Source organism: Pristiophorus japonicus, chromosome 8 (genome assembly GCF_044704955.1).
Source record: "Pristiophorus japonicus isolate sPriJap1 chromosome 8, sPriJap1.hap1, whole genome shotgun sequence".
NCBI lineage: Eukaryota > Metazoa > Chordata > Chondrichthyes > Pristiophoridae > Pristiophorus > Pristiophorus japonicus.
The window spans coordinates 185,770,053-185,792,056 of record NC_091984.1 but is presented as its reverse complement, the minus strand read 5'-3'; the positions used below and the strand labels follow the sequence as shown (position 1 = coordinate 185,792,056).

At 43.6% G+C, this 22,004-nt stretch overlaps 1 protein-coding gene across 1 annotated transcript in view; it reads left to right on the top strand.

Annotated features, from left to right (window-relative positions):
* The window catches only part of sppl3 (signal peptide peptidase 3), a 116,067-nt gene extending 108,336 nt beyond the window's left edge, over nt 1-7,731 (top strand). The window contains exon 9 of the mRNA XM_070886310.1: nt 6,114-7,731. Coding sequence (XP_070742411.1) covers nt 6,114-6,185 — 72 coding nt within the window. The 3' untranslated portion in view covers nt 6,186-7,731. The remainder of the gene's footprint in view (nt 1-6,113) is intronic.
* Nucleotides 7,732-22,004: the final 14,273 nt, after the last annotated feature.

The window sequence follows — 22,004 nt, the reverse complement described above, 5'->3', positions numbered from 1 at the left end:
GCAGTACTTGCATAATCTATGCAAAATATTTCATCACAAGAAGACTGGATTGACCAACTGATTTGTCCCAAGGATCAGTTACATTTGAAGAGTCTGTAAAGAAACTGCTTTGTGAGAAGGATATATTCACTTCTTATGGACCATTTCCAGTTCTCTCATTAAGGAACATCTTGTGTATCTTTTGTGTCTGTATACCATTTTACTTGTAAGTAAATTTGGTAGTCTTTGAACTTGTACAAAGAGGTCTAGCGGTGTGATATTCTCCTCTTTCCAATGTAGCAGTAGAATGTGGAAGGCATCCCATATATTCTCCATTAAGTGATTTAGCATGATCAATATTAATAGTTAGACATGTGCTCAAGACCGTTCAAAGTGGAAGAGAAGCATCCGGGAAGGCACCGAACCCCTCGAGTCTCTTCACTGGGAGCAAGCGGAAGCCAAGTGCAAACAGCGGAAGGAGCGCACAACAACCCGAGCACCCCACCCCATCCGCCCCTTCAACCACCGTCTGCCCCACCTGTGACGGAGACTGTAGATCCCGCAATGGGCTCATCAGTTACCTGAGAATTCATAGTGTAGAAGCAAATCATCTTCAATTCCGAGGGACTGCCTAAGAAGAAGGAGAAGGTAACGTATACACTGCAGAGAATAAAGATGCAGGTTTAGTTTCATTAACTGTTGGCAAGTTCTATCCCTGCAAAGAGGTGTTCATAGAATCACGGCATGGCACAGCACAGAAGGAGGCTGTTCGGCCCCTCGGCCTGTGCCAGCTCTTTGAAAGAGCTATCCAATTAGTCCCACTCCCCTGCTCTTTCCTCATAGCCCTGCAAATTTTATCCCCTTGAGTATTTATCCAATTATTACTGAATCTGCTTCCAACACCCTTTCAGGCACTGCATTCCCGATGACAACAGCTCGCTGCGTTTTTAAAAAGTCTCCTCTTCTCACCTCTGATTCTTTTGCCAATTATCTTAAATTTGTGTCCTCTGGTTACCGACCCTCCTGCTCATGGAAACAGTTTCTCTTTATTTACTCTATCAAAACCTTTCATGATTTTGAACACCTCAATGACATCTCCCTTTAACCTTCTCTGCCCCAAGAAGAACAGCACAGCTTCTCTAGTCTCTCCATAAAATTTGTTGGGGAGGAAACCTAAACTAACACCACTGGAATTGTTTTTCATACCTTCCTCCTCTCCAAATCTCGGTGAGAAGTTAAAACTTTAATTCTTCTGGGAGAGCCCGTGCCTTTGGCTGTGTATTCAGAATAGGCTGATTCCTTTTGTACCCTGCACATGTCACGTAACTTTCCACGGGTGTCTGTTGCTCTAGATCACTTGTTTAGAGCAGTGACTTATTTAGGTTTACATTAGTGTGGTGCTCTGATGTATCATGTATTTTAATTAAAACATTTTATGGAGTGGTTTTCAGTATAGGGAAGGGGAATTTATGGATGATTTGAGGCATCATGTGAACTTTAATTTTATTAGCCTTGGTATTATGTGGAAGTGGGGTAGCTGCAATCCACTACATCAGGAAAAGGAGACAATGCAGGCAGCTTGCCCTTCTGACATGTCAGGAAGAACGATCCTAGTTTGCTTAGAAATGTTTAACATGTTTCATAAACTATGTACTGCTGTGTAGTGAGGGAGAGTGCTTACTTTTAATACAATTTCCGCCAGAGGGATTAAGCTCCTTTTCCTTCCTGGAACTTGGTGGATAAGCTGACATTTCATGTGGACTCCTTGTGCTTAGTAGTTATGCTCTCTGATACATTTTTGCCTAATTAGAAATCTGCATCCAGTTGTCCTTTTGAAGAAGTGGATTACAGTTTCAAAAAAAATCTTGCTATTGAGCAATGCAGCTGCTTTATTACTGGAGAAATACTATGAGCACTGACTAGAGTCCAATGAACATATGCCAACTCTGTATTGTACTCTGCCCAACAACAAAGGAGCTCAGGGCATGCTTGCATGCACAGAACTACGTTTGCCTTCCAATTCAACACTAATGTAGGAGAGCGCCAACATCGCCTAACATTAAAAGAATTGGAAGTCACGTTTTTTAAAAGTCCATAAGCAAGCTGTAGTAACTCCTTAAATAGGCCTTCATATTGGACTACAGTTATACTGTCACAGCTGCGAAGCTTTGGAATGGAGTGCTAAGACTTTTTCTCTGAGCTAATTTCACACCTCTTGACTTTAATGTGAACTAATTTGAGAACAATAAGGATTTCACGAGATAACCACAAATGAAGAAGGCTTTTTGGACCATCTTAATTCATCCATCCAGAATGACCAACAATTCTTCCCCCCCCCCCCCCCCCCCCATTTTTAGCATCTAATTGTTTCATAAGTGATTCTATGGTTTTCACATCCATTGCTCTCTGGAAGTCCATTCCAAGTATTGATCACTGTGTGTGAAGAAGTACTTCCTGATACCTGTCTTAACTTTACCATTAATCTGTGTCCACTTGTCCTACTCAATTTAATTTAAGCTAATATTATGGATTTACCATTTCCATTCCCTGAACTATTTTACACATCTCTAGAAAATCACCCCCGTCTCCTTTCTAGACTCAAAAGCCCAAGTTTCTCCTATTTTCCCTTCTAACAGTCCTCTAACACTAGGGATCTAGCTTGTAGCTCCCTTTTCTCCCCTGCCTCCCGTGCTTAAATGTCTCCTTTGTTTCACGGTGAAAAGAACACAGTATTCAAGGCATTGTCTGATCAAAGCACGCTACAGTTTTATAAATGCTTGCCTTCCAACTCAGAAAACCTGTTGAGCAACTTCAAAAAAGCTGACACATCCGAAACAATCTTGGCATCAAAAAATAAGTACAACCGAAAACGTCTGAGTAAAGGCCAATCATCAAGATCACTACTTGAGGGGGATTGAAGTGAAATTCCTTTTTATTGCACTGAATTTCAAGATTTGAAACTTTCTACTGCAGTTGCTTTTGCAGCTGGGCATTGTAGATCGAAGAAGTTGGATCTACTTTAACACAACAATGAACCGTTGCAATCAGCAATAATTTGCAGGAGCCAGTAGCTTCCCTGATGACTGCGGGGGGGGGTGGGGGGGAGGTCTGTGCATTCAGGCCAGCAGCCACAAAACTGCTTTGTTGGCCGGATTCAAGTTGGGCTGGAATGCTCAGCCAGCTAGCAGCTTAAAAAATCAGCAAGTCGCTTTGCAGTTAATTCCTCCCTTTGTTTACCTCGGGTTAATTGCAGGCAGATGGTGCAAGTTTGATGCCATCAGTTATTGATGGCAACAATTAGCACCTTGTCTTTTCTGCTTCTGTCCTAAAAAGCACTTTCAACACTTGGGTAGCCCTTCGAAGTTGGACTGTCCCCTGTCTTGCCTTAATCATTAAACTACTGATATAACCTCAATTCCTAACATTAAAATACCCAGCTCAGCACTGAAGTGTTCCTTGCAGTGGGCCAAGTTTAGGAGACCTGCTCCAAGTACACACAAATCCAACAGGTCCAGAGAACCAGCAATGATCGTCGCACTTATTAACAGAACTACTTTAAAAACATTTATATTTGTGGTGAAGTTACTTACTGAATACAATAAGGGATATCAGTGCATGGAATTAAGATAACTTTCCTATCTTGAGTCCCAGTGTGATCAGGTCATCTCTGGTCAATTCAGCATAGGCAGATGCAAAATGAAGTTTGTTCCATTTTATGGAAAATCTGCTCCAGAGATTTGAGTATATAATCTCATCATCATAGACAGTCCCTCAGAATCGAGGATTGCTTCCACTCCTGAAGTGAGTTCTTAGGTGGCTGAACAGTCCAATACGAGAGCCACAGACTCTGTCACAGGTGGGACAGACATTCGCTGAGGGAAGGGGTGGGTGGGACTGGTTTGCCGCACGCTCCTTCTGTTACCTGCGCTTGACCTCTTCACGCTCTCGGCGTTGAGATTCGAAGAGCTCAGCGCCCTCCCGGATGCACTTTCTCCACCTAGGGCGGTCTTCGGCCAGGGACTCCCAGGTGTCAGTGGTGGTGTCGCACTTTACCAGGGAGGCTTTGAGGGTTTCCTTGTAACATTTCCGCTGCCCACCTTTGGCTCGTTTGCCGTGAAGGAGCTCCGCATAGAGCATTTGCTTAGGGAGTCTGGCCTGCCCAGCGAAGCTGATCGAGTGTGGTCAGTGCTTCAATGATGGGGATGTTAGCCTGGACGAGGACACTAATGTTGGTGCGCCTGTGGGATTTGCAGGATCTTGTGGAGACATCATTGGTGATATATCTCCAGCGACTTGAGGTGCCTTCTGTACATCGTCCATGCCTCTGATCCATACAGGAGGGCGGGTATTACTACAACCCTGTAGACCATGAGCTTGGTGGTAGATTTGAGGGCCTTGTCTTCGAACACACTCTACCTCAGGCGGCCGAAGGCTGCACTGTTGGAGTTACCGTCTTTTCAGATGGAACGTTAAATCGAGGCCCTGTTTGCCTCTCGGGTGGATGTAAAAATCCCATAGCACTATTCGAAGAGTTCTCTTGGTGTCCTGGCCACAAATAGTCCCTCAACCAACATTACTGAGAACAAATTATCTGGTCATTTAACTCTGCTGTTTGCTGTGCACACTTCAAATATACTTCATTGGCTGTGAAGCACTTTGGGATGTTCTGAGGACATAAAAGTCCTTAAAGGCGAACAGCGGCGACAAATCTAGAGCTAGGATTGAGGGGGCTGAAGGCCGTTAGGCGGGAGAGGTGATGGGAAGAATGCACAGAAGGCCAGAATCGGAAGACCATAGTGCGCTGGAATGAGTGCAAGGCTGGGGCAGGTTGCAGGAATGGACTGGGGCAAGGCCATAGAGGAATCTCAAGATGAGAGCCAGAATTTATAATCAGTGCGTTGGTAGAGAAGGGAGTCTGTGTAGGTCAGCAAGGACGGGGGTGATGGGTGAGCATGTACTTTGTGCAAGACAGGACACACAGCAGAAGTTTGTGTGAATTAATGTTTCTGAAGGATGAGAGGACACGAGAAAATAAGTCTAGAAGTGACAAAAGTGCATTTAAGGGTTTAGTTGGTGTATGATGGAGGTGATGTAAATAGTCTTGGTGATGGTATTGGTTTCAAGTCTGGGTCATTTGGCCTGCTTAGATTTTCCATGAATTGATTCAGCCTGGTGGAGAGTTCTGGAAGAGGGGCGGAGGTGGAATCAATGGCACGGAAACAATTTATGATGGGATTGAAAACTGACTTTGGTTTTCATGATGTTTGGATAATGTGAGAGATGAGCTTGGCAGCACAAAGAGCTGGTGCCATTAGCATGGGTTTGAAAAGTGACCTTTCGAGGGCAGATCCAATATCGGGTTCTGGGTTCCTGTTTTGGGAAAGTGGACTCCATGCAGCGCTCCTCCACTTTTATATTCTGTGTCCTGTGCTGTCTCTATAGGCATGCTGTTCATCGCTGTTAATGCAGAGACCCAGGGAACAAATGTGAGGGACAATTTTGTTGCTTTTTTTACTCCAACTTGATGGCAGAATCATAGACCCGCACTATCAGTTACTGTGAGATTATTTACATTATGCAGTGCACAGAGTTCTGTTTGCCTGCAGTCGGCTGCACTGTGTTTGTAGCAGAAAAGCAGCTTGAAACACCTGCAAGTGTGCAGTTGTTTTTCTGTTCTTGTGCTGTGAAATGCACCCCACAATATAAATAGTGCAGATTCTCGGCCTGTTTTCCAGGGCCGTTCTTGAAGCAGTTCTGTGATACTGCATCAAAAGTTACCTCTAACGTCCACCTTTTAGAAAACACCTGCTAAGAATGTTTTTGTTCCTCACAATGAAAGGCTTCCCTTGGGGGAAGGGGCCGTGGGGATGTTTTGTTTTCGAATTCCCTCCCTAAACTTCTCTTCCACCAGCCCCCTCCCCTCCCCTTTTCTCCTTTAAAACGCTCCTTAAAACCTACCTCTTTGAGCAAGCTTTTGGTCACCTGTCCTAATATCTACATATGTGGCTCGGTGTCACATTTTGTGTGATAACGTTCCTGTGAAGCGCCTTGGGACATTTTACTACGTTAAAGGCACTATATAAATGCAAATTGCTGTTTGGGTAGTCATTGATCGCTTATGCTCTTTTCCTCAGGGTGATCTACGGCGTATGTGGTCAGAGCCGTTCCACTCCAAGGCAAACAGCTCCAGATTCCTGGAAGTATGATGGGACCAAGTGCAGCCGCAAGCGGGAGTAATATATGCTGGGCACCAGAAGATTTGTGTCATGTGGTTTCATTCTTCTCATCAAACATGATTGGTGCTTAAAGTGTTAACAAAAAAGGTTGTGGAGAATTTTTTTTTTCCTTTTATGGAATGCAGACCCTGTACAATTAATCCAACACATCTGCAGTCTTTGGATTAGCAACAGACTCTCACGCCCTACCATGTATATTACAAAATTTAAAAAAAATCAAAGAAACCCACCTTTTTAAAATGACAAGATGTCAAATCTAATCTTGTACATAGAGCTGCCATATAGAAGACGCAACTTTGAAGAAGCCTGTTTAAAGGGACCAGCATCAAGTCAGCGACTATTTAGATTGTCTTGAACTTTAGCCTAAAGAAGAAGACAAGGCAGTGACATATCTTTTGAATTCAGTAATTATCTGTGAGGTGACTTCTTATATATTTTTTTCCCACAGACATGAGTTGGGTATGCAGTAAAATCTGTGCTGTAATTAACTTTACACCTGATGTTTTGTTGCAATGATCCAGAAGGGTAAAGACGCCAAGATGAATCATGTTGTGTACTTAAGTGGCCTGTTGTAAATTTTAGCATGTATAGCATTAAATATTGCTTCAGTATAAAACCCACTGTCCCCTTTTCCAAGATGCTCCTTTACCATAATATGAGAGTTTAGAAATGTAATTGTAGTTTGCACTTGTACCTGTGTTAATGACCCCAGTTGATCTTGCGTAATTATGATTGGTGTAGCAAAAAAAATTAACTTTTTTATGGTTTTCCCCGTTTATTTTTGGTTTGATTACTTTAGCTATTGCATGTATCATAGCAGTATTTGTTATTTGAACCCTCTTGATTGTAGTGGTGTATCCTTGTAAATATTTCTTTTTTTGTATACATTTGTTTAAATGTGCGTTGTTAGCTCTATCTACCTGTTGATAAGTGTAATCTGGTCCAAGTTTACAAGCAGTATCTGTTTTGTACCTTGGGTTTGTATTAGGTTCACAGAACTTTTTCTGATAGGCATTGACTTTGGCTGCTGCTGTAGCAGCACTTTAATATACAGTGGCACGAAAATAAAAGCCCCAATGTGCGTGCCTGTAGAATTTCCCATCATCATTGCGTGAACAAGACGGCAACTATAGTCTTCAGACCCAGAGATTGTACAGTGCAGGGCCTGGAACCAAAATGAGTTAATTCAAACAGTGCTTCAAGTTCTTCCTCCATGCCCTGCCCCCCGCCCCCCCCCCGGCCTGTTCTCTTAAACATACAGTCAGGTTGTCATTTTTAAAAAAGAAAGTGTTTTCTTTTCATGAAAACCACTGAGTTGTAATGTTTTTGTGCCGTAGACTAGACAAGTTGCTGAAGCCATTTATAGATTATGGCTTTGCTGAAAGCAGTCAAATGGACTGAATGGATACTGTACACCAGTAGTGTATTTCTGGCCCTGGAAATGAACAATAACTTTCATCTCTATATAACATGCGCAGTCAAGACTCCTTTGTAAATAAAATCAAAAGTTTAAGTGCATCGGTGTGGTTTATTTTACAGTGTTCTGTAAGGTTACTTATTAATAAAAGCAGTTGCTTGTGTTTATTGCAAATATCTGCAGAAAAGGATTTTATTAGAATTTGTGGATTGGGTATGTTGCCGTTGAGGTAACGGCTGGATCTAAATCAGTTGGGATGAGTGCTGATGTAAACACATTCACCCTGATCACCTGTCTGTGCTGAGAAACGTGTATCATAAAAAGAGTAAAAGTTACTGTTGACGTGTTCAATATAGCAGAATTTCATTAGATTAAAAAACTAAATCACTGCAGAAACATTTTTTGTCAATTACTTTTCTGCAGATTATAAGTCAATGGTCCATGAAAAGACTTCTGAAAGTTTGTGGATGAGTATTAAAGAAACTACCTGCATTTACAATGTAATTTAGTGTACACTTCTTCCCCTCCCCTGTAGATATGATGCCTCTTGTGGCTGTGGCAGTAATTTGCTTACCGCACTGTACCACAACATTTCTACAGCACTTTTAACGTTGGCAAAATATCCCAAGGCACTTCACAGAAGCTTAATCAGACAAAGGGTTCACATTGAGTCAAAGAAGGAAATATGAGGCGTGAGAAAACTTGGTCAAAGAACCTGGGCAAATAGTAACATGGGGAGGAGACAGGACAAATGCAGCAGGAGCAACATGTGGAGCAGAGTTTCAGCCTCACCAGTGAAGTAGGAGAGCAGAGCCTTCCAAAATCCCAGCAACTCCAAATCCAGGCCCAGAAGGTTTCAATTCCTTTAGACAGATTCTGTAAAGGAACAAACTTATGAAGCACGAATATCAGTAAATGACTAGGTTCAAACATTCCCAAAACAGTTCCTAGTCGAGGCAATTAGTCCATCATTAGAACACTTTTTTAAAAAAAATCTGAAACTGCTGAAGGTGTCCAGCAGGTCATTCACCATCTGGAGACTGGGAGTTCACTGCTTTGGGTGTAACCCTTCAAAATCATAACTTTCTGAAGCACCTTGAACTGTTGTTTCTGGTTCCCTCACTAATGGCACGATCTTAGAAAACAGTCTTCCTTATGTGACTCCCAAACGCTGCTGCAGAGGATGTCACATCAAGTGAAGTTTATCATCATCATCACAGGCAGTCCCTCGGAATCGAGGAGGACTTGCTTCCACTCTGAGTTTATAACTTGGAGATAACTGTAATGTTATAGTCTGTGTCCTTTTCTCTTCCATTCACCCTCTCCTTTTCTGAAAGGGGTGACTCGTGTGCTGGGTAAGCTCCCAGGTGTGTTTGGCAGCCTTCCAGTGCCACACTCAAATGGCCTTTATCGGATTGTGACCCAGACTGTGACTCAAAGCATCAAGCCCCATCCTTTCCTCATCTGATATTACAGGCACTGCTCAGAACCACACCAATAGATAGCAGAGCTGTGGATGGGTTTTCAATCCCTTGGCAGGGCAGGTTTCTTTAAACTTTACCCCATTTTATCACAGATCTGTCTCAGCATAACAAACCCCGTGCTTGCTTTCTGAGCTTCCTTTCAGTTGATTCTTGAAGGGTTCTGTATTTTCTGTTGTTGGTGCTAGCTTCATTAGGCTTAGAACTGAAATAGGTGAAGGGAGAAATGTCCTAACACATCAGCACCCCAAGTGATTTCCGCCGCCCCCCCCCCCCCCACCCCCCTGCTCTCTCGACATGCATGATGGGCAATATATTTATGCATGGAGGTTACATTTCAATCACAATGAGGAAAGCTGCACCTAAACTTCAGTAATCTGACATTCTGATTAACTAGCTTCATTCCTACTTTTTTTTTAAATAGATCGATTTTCTAAAGAACTATTATTTATTCACGGGATGTAGGTGTCACTGGCAAGGCCAGCATTTATTGCCCATCCCTAATTGCTCTTGAGATGGTGTTGGTGAGCTGCCTTGAACTGCTGCATTCTGTGTGGTGAAGATGCTCCCACAATGCTATTATGAAGGGAGTTCCAGGATTTTGACTCGGCGATGATGAAGGAACGGCAATAAATTTCCTAGTTAGGATGGTGTGTGATGTGGAGGGGAACTTGGAGGTGGTGGTGGTCCCATGTCCTTGCTGTCCTGGTCCTTCTAGGTGGCAGAGGTTGTGGGTTTTGGAGATGCTGTCGAAGAAGCACCTCCCAAATTCTCAGTGGAAAGGAACAGAAATCTATTGAGTTTTTTTAAATTCTAGATATTTAAACTTAACAGCCATCAGCATGTGAGCCATCATCTGTATAGAAAAAAGATGGCCCAACATTTTGGGTTTAACCCTTCATCTAACTAATGGCTACTGTTGATTTCACACCTCTTGTTTTCTCTTTCAGGAAGGCACTGGCTCTAGTTGTAGTACAGCAGGCCTCTGGTACCTCCCCCCAGTTGGCCATTCTTTATATGTGAGCTCAGGTAGTGAGTATTAGCAGGCCATTTGACAATAACCAGCTGAGCCTGATCCCAGCTTTAACGAGTACACACACACACGCCCATATTTTGCGCGCACTTATCTTGCACGTAGGCACTCCTCTCACCTTGGAGTCAGAGGTTGTGGATTCAAGTTCCACTCCAAAGACTTGAACACAAAATCTAGGCTGACACTCCCAGTGCAATAGTGAGAGAGTGCTGCACTGTCGGAGGTGCCGTCTTTCGCATGAAACTTAAATCCGAGGCCCCATCTGCCTCCTCGGGTGGATGTAAAAGATCCCACAGCATTATTTTGAAGAGCAGGGAAATTCTCCCTGGGAGTATTTATCCCTCGATCAAAATCTTCTGAAACAGATTATCTAGTTGTATTGCATTGCTGTTTGTGGGACCTTGTGCACAAATTGGCTGCTATGTTTCCTACATTACAACGATGACTATACTTCAAAAGTAATTGGCTATACAGTGCTTTGGGACGTTCTGAGGTTGTGAAAGGTGCTAAATAAATCCAAGTTCTTTCTATCTCGCATGCACACACATACTATCTTACTCACACATACTTTACACGCATATTCTAGCAAGGAAACACAAGATAGGGTTTGAGCAGGAAACCTCGCTGGTTTTCCTTCCATATTCCAGGAACAGTTGGTCAATTGTAACATCCCGACAGCTCCCAGAGCGGAGTTGAGTTAACTCCACACAGACCGGGGATAGAAGCCAAGAGTTTGTATTCTGTATGGCTCCATTGCTTTTCTATGAGCATTGGTCTGAGGTGACTGTTCTTTTATTTCTCCCTAAATTTTGCACTTCTTTGAAAAGTTTCTTGTCAAGTCATCCATTTTCCAAACTCTTGTAGTTTTAAAAAAATATATATTTTTCATAACGTACTGGAATATGGTATACTAGTTTCTGTTAATTATTAAAATCAAGCTGGCAGGGTGCTCACACCTGTTCAGTTTCAGAAAATATGTATCCCATAGAATATTGTGCCAGGACAGCGTAGTGGAATACCAGTTGACACCTGTGGCCTCCCACATACCAATACACAGATCTCAGCCTTGAGCCTCAAGTAATTTCTGCATTGACTGTTTTATATAACATAGTGCAAGTGCTCTATGACCTATTTGGATAGTATGATCTGAACTAGTAAATATTTCAGATGTGCAGTTAGTTGTGACCTTTTTAATAAGTTTTCAGAGGCTTCCAGGATATTTTCCAATGACTGCCAGAAAGATAGAGGGATCCACTCGGTGAATCCAGCTTCAGGGTTACTATGCAAAAGAAATGGGCTCTACACTGATCTACTTGGTTAGGTAAAATCTGTATAACTTCGCCAGCTTTGATCTGGTGAATCAAAACTCTCAACAGTGGAATACACCTATTGTGAGCATGGTTTTTGCTGGTCTGGTTACCCCAAAAAGACTTCTGGTCATCAGCGATCAAATGGTGTGTTGTCGCTAAGAGTGAACATTGTGTTGACACGCAAGTAGCTGCAGAAAAGTATGACGGTGGACACCAGTGCCATGGTAGTGAGAAGAATGGTTCATGAGAAAAGCTGCATGCCTACTGAAGGGAAAAAATATCTCATTGCTGCTAATGGACAGATGAAAAGTCCATAATAATCCAGAATAAATGCATAAAGCATGCTACTGTGTGGTGGACTCACCTAACTAAGTAGCAGGTCACTGTGAACTCAGCAGCCAGTCTCTGGATTTAACTCTGATACAACTCTAATGTTACACTACATAAAATCCGGTTTGAATGCTTGGAAGCTAAATTCCCTCAACCGAATGATTGAAGACTAGAAAAGGTACTTCTCACAGGAATTGCCTCTGATTGAATCCTTGTCCATGTTGACTACATGAGAACCCCAAGGGAAGCATCACATATTGCTCGTCAAAAGGTTTTGGAACTGAAACGCTCTCAAAAGTTATTTGCAGGGCATATTTTGAAAGGACAGATTTTTTTTTTAAATTCTATCAATGAAATTGCATAAAATGTACAGCCTGCCTTTTAATATAAAAATAACTGATGGTCAGGAAAAAGCTACAGTTACACAAATCATGGGTCATTCCTGTATCATGGTAACCATATAATTTGTTTCATACAAACATTACTTTATGTGTCATTAAAAACCTTGTGTCTGCATCCTATTATGTCTATAATGGAACTGTTTATGTAAACGCACTGTAATTACACTCTTGCCAGTGGTGATGCTGTAGTGCCTCAGCCTGTACTGCAGACATTCCAATACTCCAGCTAGTTCTGCTTTCCAAATTGTCCTACATTTTGCTCTTTAACTATAAATAATATAAAATTGAAGTATTATGTAAAGTTAAGGGCAAAATATATGGCTTTAAATTGGTTACTGAATTACATCTATATGCCCTGGTCTAATAATACCCCGCCTTCTAACCACAACAACTTATATTTATATGGCGCCTTTAACGTAGTAAAACATCCCAAGGTGCTTCACAGGAGCATTATAAAACAAAAATTGATACCGAGTCCCACAAGGAAATATTAGGACAGATGACCAAAAGGAGAGCTTTAGTGAGGAAATTGAAGGTGGAAATAGGTGGTCTTAGTATTAGCATGGATATGTGGTCGGAAGCTCATTTCGGGGTCAACCATGACACCAAGGTTGCGAACAGTCTGTTTCAGCCTCGGACAATGATAGGAAGAGGGATGAAGTCAGTGGCGGAGACCTAAGACAATAGCTTTGATCTTCCCACTATTTAGTTGGAGGAAATTTCTGATCATCCAGTACTAACCCTACTTCACCTGAAGGCTACAATTGGTGTTCACTCCCTGTGAGCATCGCCACAGAAGGTTGACTGAACACATTAAAAATTACTGGAAATATTGAATCTTCATGTTTTCTGTGTGTTAAATGAGAAATGATGCCTGATATCTGAATACAGGTCACAGTGACATTCTGAGTTTTGATTAGCACTCGATCTTCAAAATTTGGTGAATCTCTTGCAGTTGTATTTAATTGTATTGTGTGGAAAATAACGCACTCAGAAATATCAGATCTATAGGAGAAGTAATTGCAGCTTACGAACAAAGACATTTTTTCCATTAGCACAAAGTAACCAAGGTCATACTATTAATGTACCATTATTATTCGACAAACTGCAATTCACGACTAAATTATACAAGTTGAAATGTGTACAATTGCAAAACATATGCAAGAACTATAGAATAGTGATAATGGGGGACTTCAGCTATCCTAATATAGACTGGGATCGTAATAGTGTAAAAGGAAGAGAAGGGGAAGAATTTCTTAAGTGTGTTCAGGAGAACTTTCTTGATCAGTATGTCTCTGGCCCGACGAGGGAAGAGGCATTGCTGGATCTGGTTCTGGGAAATGAGGTGGGTCAAGTGGAGAAAGTGTCAGTAGGGGAACATTTAGGGAACAGTGATCATAGTATCATAAGGTTTAGATTAGCTATGGAAAAGGTCAGGGAGCATCTGGAGTAAAAATGTTTAACTGGGGGAGGCCAATTTCAGTGGGATGAGAACAGATCTGACCTGGATAAACTGGAATCAAAGATTGGCAGGCAAAACTGCCTTTAAAGAGGAAATAATTCGGGTACAGTCGAGGTACATTCCCAGGAGGAGGAAAGGTAGAGCAACTAAAGTCAGATGGAGCAGGCAATCCAATACTATCTGAACAAACTAATTTCTCCCAAGCACTACCAACTACCAGGTCTCTCTTCTCCAATTATGACAAATGTCAGGTCGAGAATACATCTGAGAATCAGGCAAAATATCGAAAGTTCAAAGGGGAAGTGAAAAAGAAAATAAGAGGGGCAAAGAGAGGGTATGAGAATAGAATGGCCGCCAACATAAAAGTTAATCCAAAAGTCTTCTATAGGCATCTACGGAGAGGGGTGGGGCCGATTAGGGACCGAATAGGCAAGCTATGCATGGAGGCAGAGGGTATGGCAGAGGTACTAAATGAGTTCTTTGCATCTGACTTCACCAAGGAAGAAGATGCTGCCATAGACGTAGTGAAGGAGGAGGTAGTGGAGACACTTGATAGGATAAAAATTGATAAAGAGGTATTAGAAAGGCTGGCTGTACTTAAAGTAGATAAATCAGCAGGAGCAGATAGGATGCATCTGAGAGAATTGAGGCGGAAATCGCACAGGTACTGGCCATAATATTCCAATCATCCATAGAGGCCTAGAGAACTGCAAATGTTACATCATTGTTCATAAAAGGGTGTAAAGATAAACCCAGAAACTACAGGCCAGTCAGTTTAACCTCAGTAGTGGGGAAGCTGTTAGAAACAGTAATCAAAGACAGAATTAATAGTCACTTGGATAGGGGTGAATTAATTAAGGAAAGCTAACACGGATTTGTTAAAGGCAAATCCTGTTTAACCAACTCGATCAAGTTTTTTGATGAGGTAACAGAGAGGGATGATGAGGACAATGCGGTTGACGTCATGTACATAGATTTCCAAAAGGCATTCGACAAATTTTGCCAGCAAAATTGAAGCCCATGGAAGAAAAGGGACATGGATACGAATTGGCCAAGTGACAGGAAGAGAGAAACAGTGAACGGTTGTTTTTCAGACTGGAGGTAGATATACAGTGGTGTTCCCATGGGTCGGTTCTAGGACCACTGCTTTTCTTGATATATATTAATGACTTGGATGTGGGTGTACAGGGCACAAATTCAAAATTTGTAGATGATGCAAAACTTGGAAGCATAGTGCACAGTGAGGAGTAGAATGAGACTTCAGGAAGACATAGACAGGCTGGTGAAATGGGCAAACGTGGCAGATGAAATTTAACACAGAAAAATAAGATGTGGTGCATTTTGGTAGAAAAAATGAGGAGAGGATATATAAACTAAATGGCACAATCCTAAAGGGGTGCACAAACAGAGAGACCTGGGGGTTTGTGTGCATAAGTTGTTGAAGGTGGCAGGGCAGGTTGAGAAAGCAATTAAAAATGCTTATGGGATCCTGGGTTACATAAATAGAGGCATAGAGTACAAAAGTATGGATATTATGATGAAACTTTATAAAACACTGGTTTGGCCCCAACTTGAGTACTGTGTCCAATCCAATTCTGGGCACCACTCTTTAGGAAGGATGTGAAGGCCTTAGAGAGGGTGCAGAAAATATATACGAGAATGATTCCAGGAATGAGGGACTTCAGTTATGTTGATAGACTGGAGAAACTTATAAATCTACAGCGCAAAAAGAGGCTATTTCGGCCCAACGTGTCCGCACTGGCCGCCAAAGAGCCACATGGCCCTCGGTCAGCAGCTCTGAAGGTTACACATAAACCTATGAACAATGAACAGTTGCGGTAAAGAGCACCCAGCCCAACCAGTCTGCCCCACACAACTGCGACACCCCTTGCACCGAAATATTCTACATTCCATCCCACCCATAGCCATGTGATCTCCTGGGAGAGGCAAAAACCAGATAAAAGCCCAGGCCAATTGGAGAAAAAAATCTGGGAAAATTCCTCTCCGACCCATGCAGGCGATCAAAACTAGTCCAGGAGATCACCCTGGCCGTAATTGCGCCCGCCAACAAGAGGTCATCCAGTCTAATCCCACTTACCAGCTTTAGGTCTATAACCCTGCAGTTTACAGCACTTCAAGTGCCCATCCAAGCACCTTTTAAATGTGGTGAGGGTTTCTGCATCCACCACCCTTTCAGGCAGTGAATTCCAGACCACCACAACCCTCTGCGTGATGAAGCATCCCCTCAAATCCCCTCTGAACCTTCCACCAACCACTTTAAAACTATGCTCCCTTGTAATTGACCCCTCCACCAAGGGAAATAGGCCCTTGCTATCCACTATAGCCATGCCCCTCAAAATTTTGTACACCTCAATGAGGTCTTCTCTCAGCCTCCTCTGTTCCAATGAGAACAAACCCAGCCTATCCAATCTGTCCTCATAGCTAAGATTCTCCATTCCAGGCAGCATCTTAGTAAATCTCCTCTGAGGTTGTTCTCCTTGAGCAGAGAAGGTTGAGAGGAGATTTGATAGAGATGCTCAAAATCATGAGAGATCTGGACAGAGAGAAACTGTTCCCATTGGCAGAAAGGGCAAGAACCAGAGGACACCGATTTTAGGCGATTGGCAAAAGAACCAAAGGTGACATATGAAAAACTTGTTTACACAGCGAGTGGTTAAGATCTGTAATGCACTGTCTGAAAGGGTGGTGGAGGCAGACTCCATTTTATCTTTCAAAGGGGAGTTGGATAAGTATCTGAAGGAAAAAAAATTGCAGGGCCACGGGAAAAGGGGAGGGGAGTGGGACTAGCTGAGAGTTAGCATGGGCTCGAAGGGCCAAATGGCCTTCTGTGCTGTAACCTTCAATGATTCTGTTCTATTATTCTATCTAAGGGCTGGAGCTATGGGTGGGGATAGGTAAGGGGCATGGTAGCATAATGGTTATGTTACTGGACCAGTAATCCAGAGACCTGGACTAATGAGTCAGGGACCTGGTTCATAATCTCACACCAGCTGGGGAACTGAAATTCAATTAAATAAATCTGGAATAAAAAAACAAGTATCAGAATGGTGACCATGAAGCTACCAGATTGTTGTAAAAACCCATCTGGTTCACTAGTGTCCTTTAGGGAAGGAAATCCTTGCCCAGTCTGACCTATATGTGACTCCAGACCCACAGTAATGTGGTTGACTCTTAATTGGCTCACCACCACCTTCTCAAGGGCAATCAAATGCTGGCCTTGCCAGTGATGCCCACATCCCAGGAACGGATATTTTTTAAGAAGGAGGGAGATTAGTACCAATTATCGTCAGGAAAGTGAGAAACTTCTCAAACCAAAAAAGTGTTTTAAATTACTGTTAGATTTCTTAACGGTATTCGCCTCTCGTTCACAGAAGCTTATAAATTATGTTTTAACCCAGATTAAGCTGTAATTCTCATATCCGATGAACTGTAGCCAACAGGATAAAGAATCAGAGTCGAGTCGAACCCTCTGCAGTAAGGATTTCTCCAAATCCCTGTTGAATTAGTAAAACATGAGTCACTAATTACAGTACGCATTTTTATTCTGCTTTTGATTAAGAGCGTTCACCATTTCTCCGCGTGTGTAATAAATACTCTCATTTGAATCTGATCAACAATTCGAGATCTCACCGAATTAGAGTTCTGATTATAAGCACCTTCTCTCCAAGTGGCTATTCTGTTTATCAGGTAATTTAAAAGTCCATGCGACATATTTTTCTGCAGCTTTAAATGTCGACTTATGGATCCACAATGCAATTTTGTTGGTTATAACTTTTATAATTTGCAAGACAATAAAAGCTGTGTTTACAATATGTTTTTAACCTGTATTTTTGTCTCACCAATTTTTCCTTCTCCTCTCCTGAAAGTATTAACTCCTTGTTGGGGCGCAGTTCCACAGACACCAGTTGTTTTCCAATATCTTATCTAAGTGGTATTGCCTGACAGGAGACTCCCAAAGCCAGCGCTGTACTCAGAGCTCCTACACGGCAAGCGAGCCCCAGGTGGGCAGAGGAAACGCTTCAAGGACATCCTCAAAGCCTCCTTGATAAAGTGCAACATCCCCACTGAGCCCTGGCCCAAGACTGCCCAAAGTGGATGAAAAGTATCCAGGGGCGCTCAGCACCTCGAGTCTTTTCCCGAGCGCAAGCTGAAGCCAAGCATCTACAGCAGAAAGAGCGTGCGGCAACCCAGGCTCCCCACCCACCCGTTCCTTCAACCACCATCTGCCCCACCTGTGACAGAAACTGTAGATCGCATTGGACTCTTCAGTCACCTGAGAACTCATATTAGTGTGGAAGCAAGTCATCCTCGACTCCGAGGGACTGCCTCGAATGATCTAAGTGGATGGGCCTTCACTGGGTCGCTTTATTTTTTCTTAACAGATGCATTTTGATGTTTATTTTTGTACTCTGAATTTTAATGGCAACAGAACAACAACGAGTGACTCTCCACTGTTACTCATTCGGCGGTATATGATTTACTGTGCAGTGAATGGCCTGACAATGTTCACAGCAGTGTGAATTGCTGCGATTGTGCCAACTGTGCACCGGGTAGTATCATCTATTGTTGAGCTCCATTATATTCCCCAGTTTTGCCATGCTTTTCCCCAGTGATTGTAAATTGCTAGTCATTCCTGACATCATCTGGCGCTTTCGGGGTGGTGGTGGGGTGGGGGTTTAATTGTAAATTGAAGCAAGCAGTATCTTCATGCGTCCTCTCGCTGTGTTTCCGAGAGAAGAGCCGATTAGAAGGGAATGAAACAACAAGCCGTTTGGCAGGAAGGAATTAATGTCTGTCTGGACGTATCTCCGAATTGTTTGTCAACAGTTAATCACAGCGCGTCAACATGTCAACACCAGACATTCCCACCTCCCGCTGGTAAACTTTCGGTATCGGGGCATTTGTAAACAGAAGTTTGTGCTGCAGTTGTATAAAAATGTATTTCAGTGCAGACAAATCTTTATTATAATTGTGTCATTTGCTGATGAGCACAACATTCATTTCATGAAACTGATATTCAAAAGGTTTAAATCTTTTCTTCTGCCAAATGTAGCGTCTTGACGTACAGTTCCACAGCCTCGTCCAACTAACAGTTCAACGTGTGTGCGCCAAGACTAGAGTTGCCAACCCTCCAGGACTGCCCTGGAGTCTCCGAAAATTGAAGATTACTCTCCAGGACCCTGGAGAAAAATCATCGGTCCATAAAAAAAATGTTTTTGTCATATTCTTGGAAAATGTTTATTAATTCTAGAAATATTGGAAATGGGGAAAATGCCTCTTTGAGTTGCAGGGCCGCTGGTGGTCTTGTAATGAAACCTCCAGGAATACGTCCAACCAGAGTTGGCAACCCCAGCCTAGATAGTGAATGTCATCAGGCTATCTGACCGCGAGAAGCATCACAGTCATCCCTCAATTGACATCCATGCATTGTCTGCAGGCATAAGTGAATCGCCATGAAGTAGAAACACTGGGAAATGCTCTCCCTCTTGTTTTCCATTAAATGAAATGAGTAGAATGTGGAGCTCAGCTGTGAGCTGGGAATTCCCCAGCAGTTGAGTGTTGTGTGAATGACAACAAGTTATTTGCTATTCTACTCCCTATAACGGATTTTGTATGGAAAGCATGCCAATATAGCTTTCCACTTGAAATAGTTAATAGAAAAGTTGAATCAAACTTTGTAATGAGCTGTGTAGAAACGGTTTTTCATGCCAAATTATGTTCTAATCAGATTCTGCCTGTAAACATCATCTGTTATATTGATGAGATGAGCCTGGTCCATTAACCTCGAATTTCTGGGCAGCTTGTGGGTATTTCATCCAAGTACTGTTTCCCTAAAGGCAGGAGTGGTTATGAGCAAACCCTTTAAAAAAAAAACGATGGGGCCGAAATTGCACCTTTGCGCAAGACCAGTTAGCAGCGGTGATAAGGGTTTCCGCCCAGGCGCTGCACACAGAAAGCTCCAGGGGTTTGTGTTGTGCCATGACGATGACATCATGGCAGTGTGCCCCTTCCCTTAAGGCCTGTTACTGCCGGAAATCAGCGGCCATGCTGCGGAGTGCAATGGCCGCCGATTTTTCATGTAATGGCCGCCATTTTGAAAATTCCACTCCTGCGGTATCCCAGCGGTGACCCACTCCCCCCCCCCCCCCCCCGCTGCTGCTGATCCATCCTAAGTGCATCAACAGAGGTTCCCCCCCCCCCGGGCGAAATTCCGTCGAAACAAATCTTGCTCCCGCCGCACGGTGCCAAAAGCTGCTTGTTTCTGCTGATGCAGTGAGGCTGTCGTCCTTGTAAAATGGCGGTGCAGCTCCCATTAAATGGGAGGACGCACTGCCGCTGCTGCCATGTTTTTTTTTCTAACAGCCGACTGCCATGTTGGGCCGACATTTATGTCCCCGGGTTCGGCCAGGCCACCAACAGGCAGCCTGGCACCCGTTGCTAGCCCGGCCAAAACACTCCCTGGTGGCCCAGTGGACTGAACTTAAGAATCACGCAAGCTCTCCCCTTTAAGGGAAATGAAGAGCCGTGGTAACGCGTCACCGTCACTACGCATCCATCGCGCTGGTAAAATCAGCAGAATCAGGTTAGGTGCGCCGCCTTTCCAGCAGTGGGCAAGTTTGGTCCCCTGGTTTCTTCTGACCTGGAGCTGAGAATATTGTTTCCAATCAGCACCTGAGTGCTAAACCTTCAGGGGCGTTATTTTTTTTAATTTTTTTTTCTTTCTTTTTTTTGGGTTTTTTTTGGGCACTAAAATCACAATTTTCCCCAGTGCCCCCTATAAAAGGGAAGGGGGACACTAAAAGCACCGGCAATTAAAACAAATTAAACTTTAAAACGTAAAATCAAATTAAAATTTGGTTGCTGGGCACTCCAGTCCCTCCGGTGCCCACCTCTCGCGGAAGGCCGCGAGCGTACCGGTGGACACCGCGTGCTCCATCTCCAAGGACACCCTGGACCGGATGTAAGAGCGGAAGAGAGGCAGGCAGTCAGGTTGAACGACCCCCTCGACCGCCTGCTGCCTGGACCGGCTGATGGCACCCTTGGCCGTGCCCAGGAGCAGTCCTACGAGGAGGCCTTCGGACCTACCCGCTCCCCTCCGCACAGGGTGCCCAAAGCTCAGGAGAGTGGGACTGAAGTGCAGCCAGAATTTCAGGAGCAGCCCCTTCAAATAATAAAACAGGGGCTGCAACCTTGTGCATTCCATAAAAACATGGAACACGGACTCTTCCAGACCGCAGAAATTGCAGGCGGCCTGGGAGTCCGTGAACCGGCTTAAAAATTTGTTGCACGGCACTGCTCCGTGCACCACCCTCCAGGCCAAGTCCCCGATGAATAGTGGGAGGGGCGTTATTCTGGTGAAAGGCTGAAACCAGGTGCTAAATGGTTGCAGTGCTGATAAGACACGCCTGTTTGAAAGTCTGGATTTACCCTGGAATTTTGGCCCTAATTGCTGATTACCATAATTTGAAGTTTTAAACCAGAAACCTGCAGGTTTAGCTCTCAAGTGCTGATTAGATGCAATGTTTGTGGAGCAGTTGGTGTGGAGTGCTCTGGCTGACACATAGCGACACGTTGCATGATGGCTCAGAGACTGAGTGAGAGGACACACAGGTTTTCTGATGTGGCACTGGATGTCCTGGTGGATGAGGTCCAGAAGAGGAAGGATGTCCTGTATCCGCAGGGGGGGGGGGGGGGAGAAGGATGCCCCCTCGCCCTTCTGTCCCTCTCTCCTGCAATAGCTGGTGCTGCTCTGCCTGGCCTAATGTCCTCCTCCCATTCCTCCTGTAGACCAAGGGGGACCCCTCGCAAGTTGCTGATAACCAAGCTCTCCCTTTCTCCTGGTGACTCCTATAAGGTAGAGTAACACAGCATTCACTCTTTTTAGGTGAAGTCCTCAGAGAATTTACAGAATAAATGTTGATAGTGTTGGTGAAGTCTTGACAAAGTGTCCCAGAAAGTCTCTCGATGTGTTTCAAATGTCCTCTTCAAACCTCAAGCCGAAAGTGAACAGTAAAAGGTGAAAAGTAGCGCTCAAAATTCTCAGCTTTGTCTTGTTGACGCCTGTTCAGCTGGTCACTGTTAGGAGAGGTTGTTAAATTAAACATTAGCCACCAAAATGGCTGCAGCCTCTTTAATGAGCGCTAGCAAGCAATTTAATTGTCAATCAGCCCCTTAACAATCCTCCAGCCAGCCGTTGCCAGAGTTGGCTTCAACGCCTTTACCAAGATGGCGCAGGTGCTAAATGCGGGCTAAACCAGTGTTGCAGCTTCATCTTGACCCCACTTTGGCCAACTCTTTACTTCTTTAGCGCCTAAAGTATTTTGGCCAAAATTG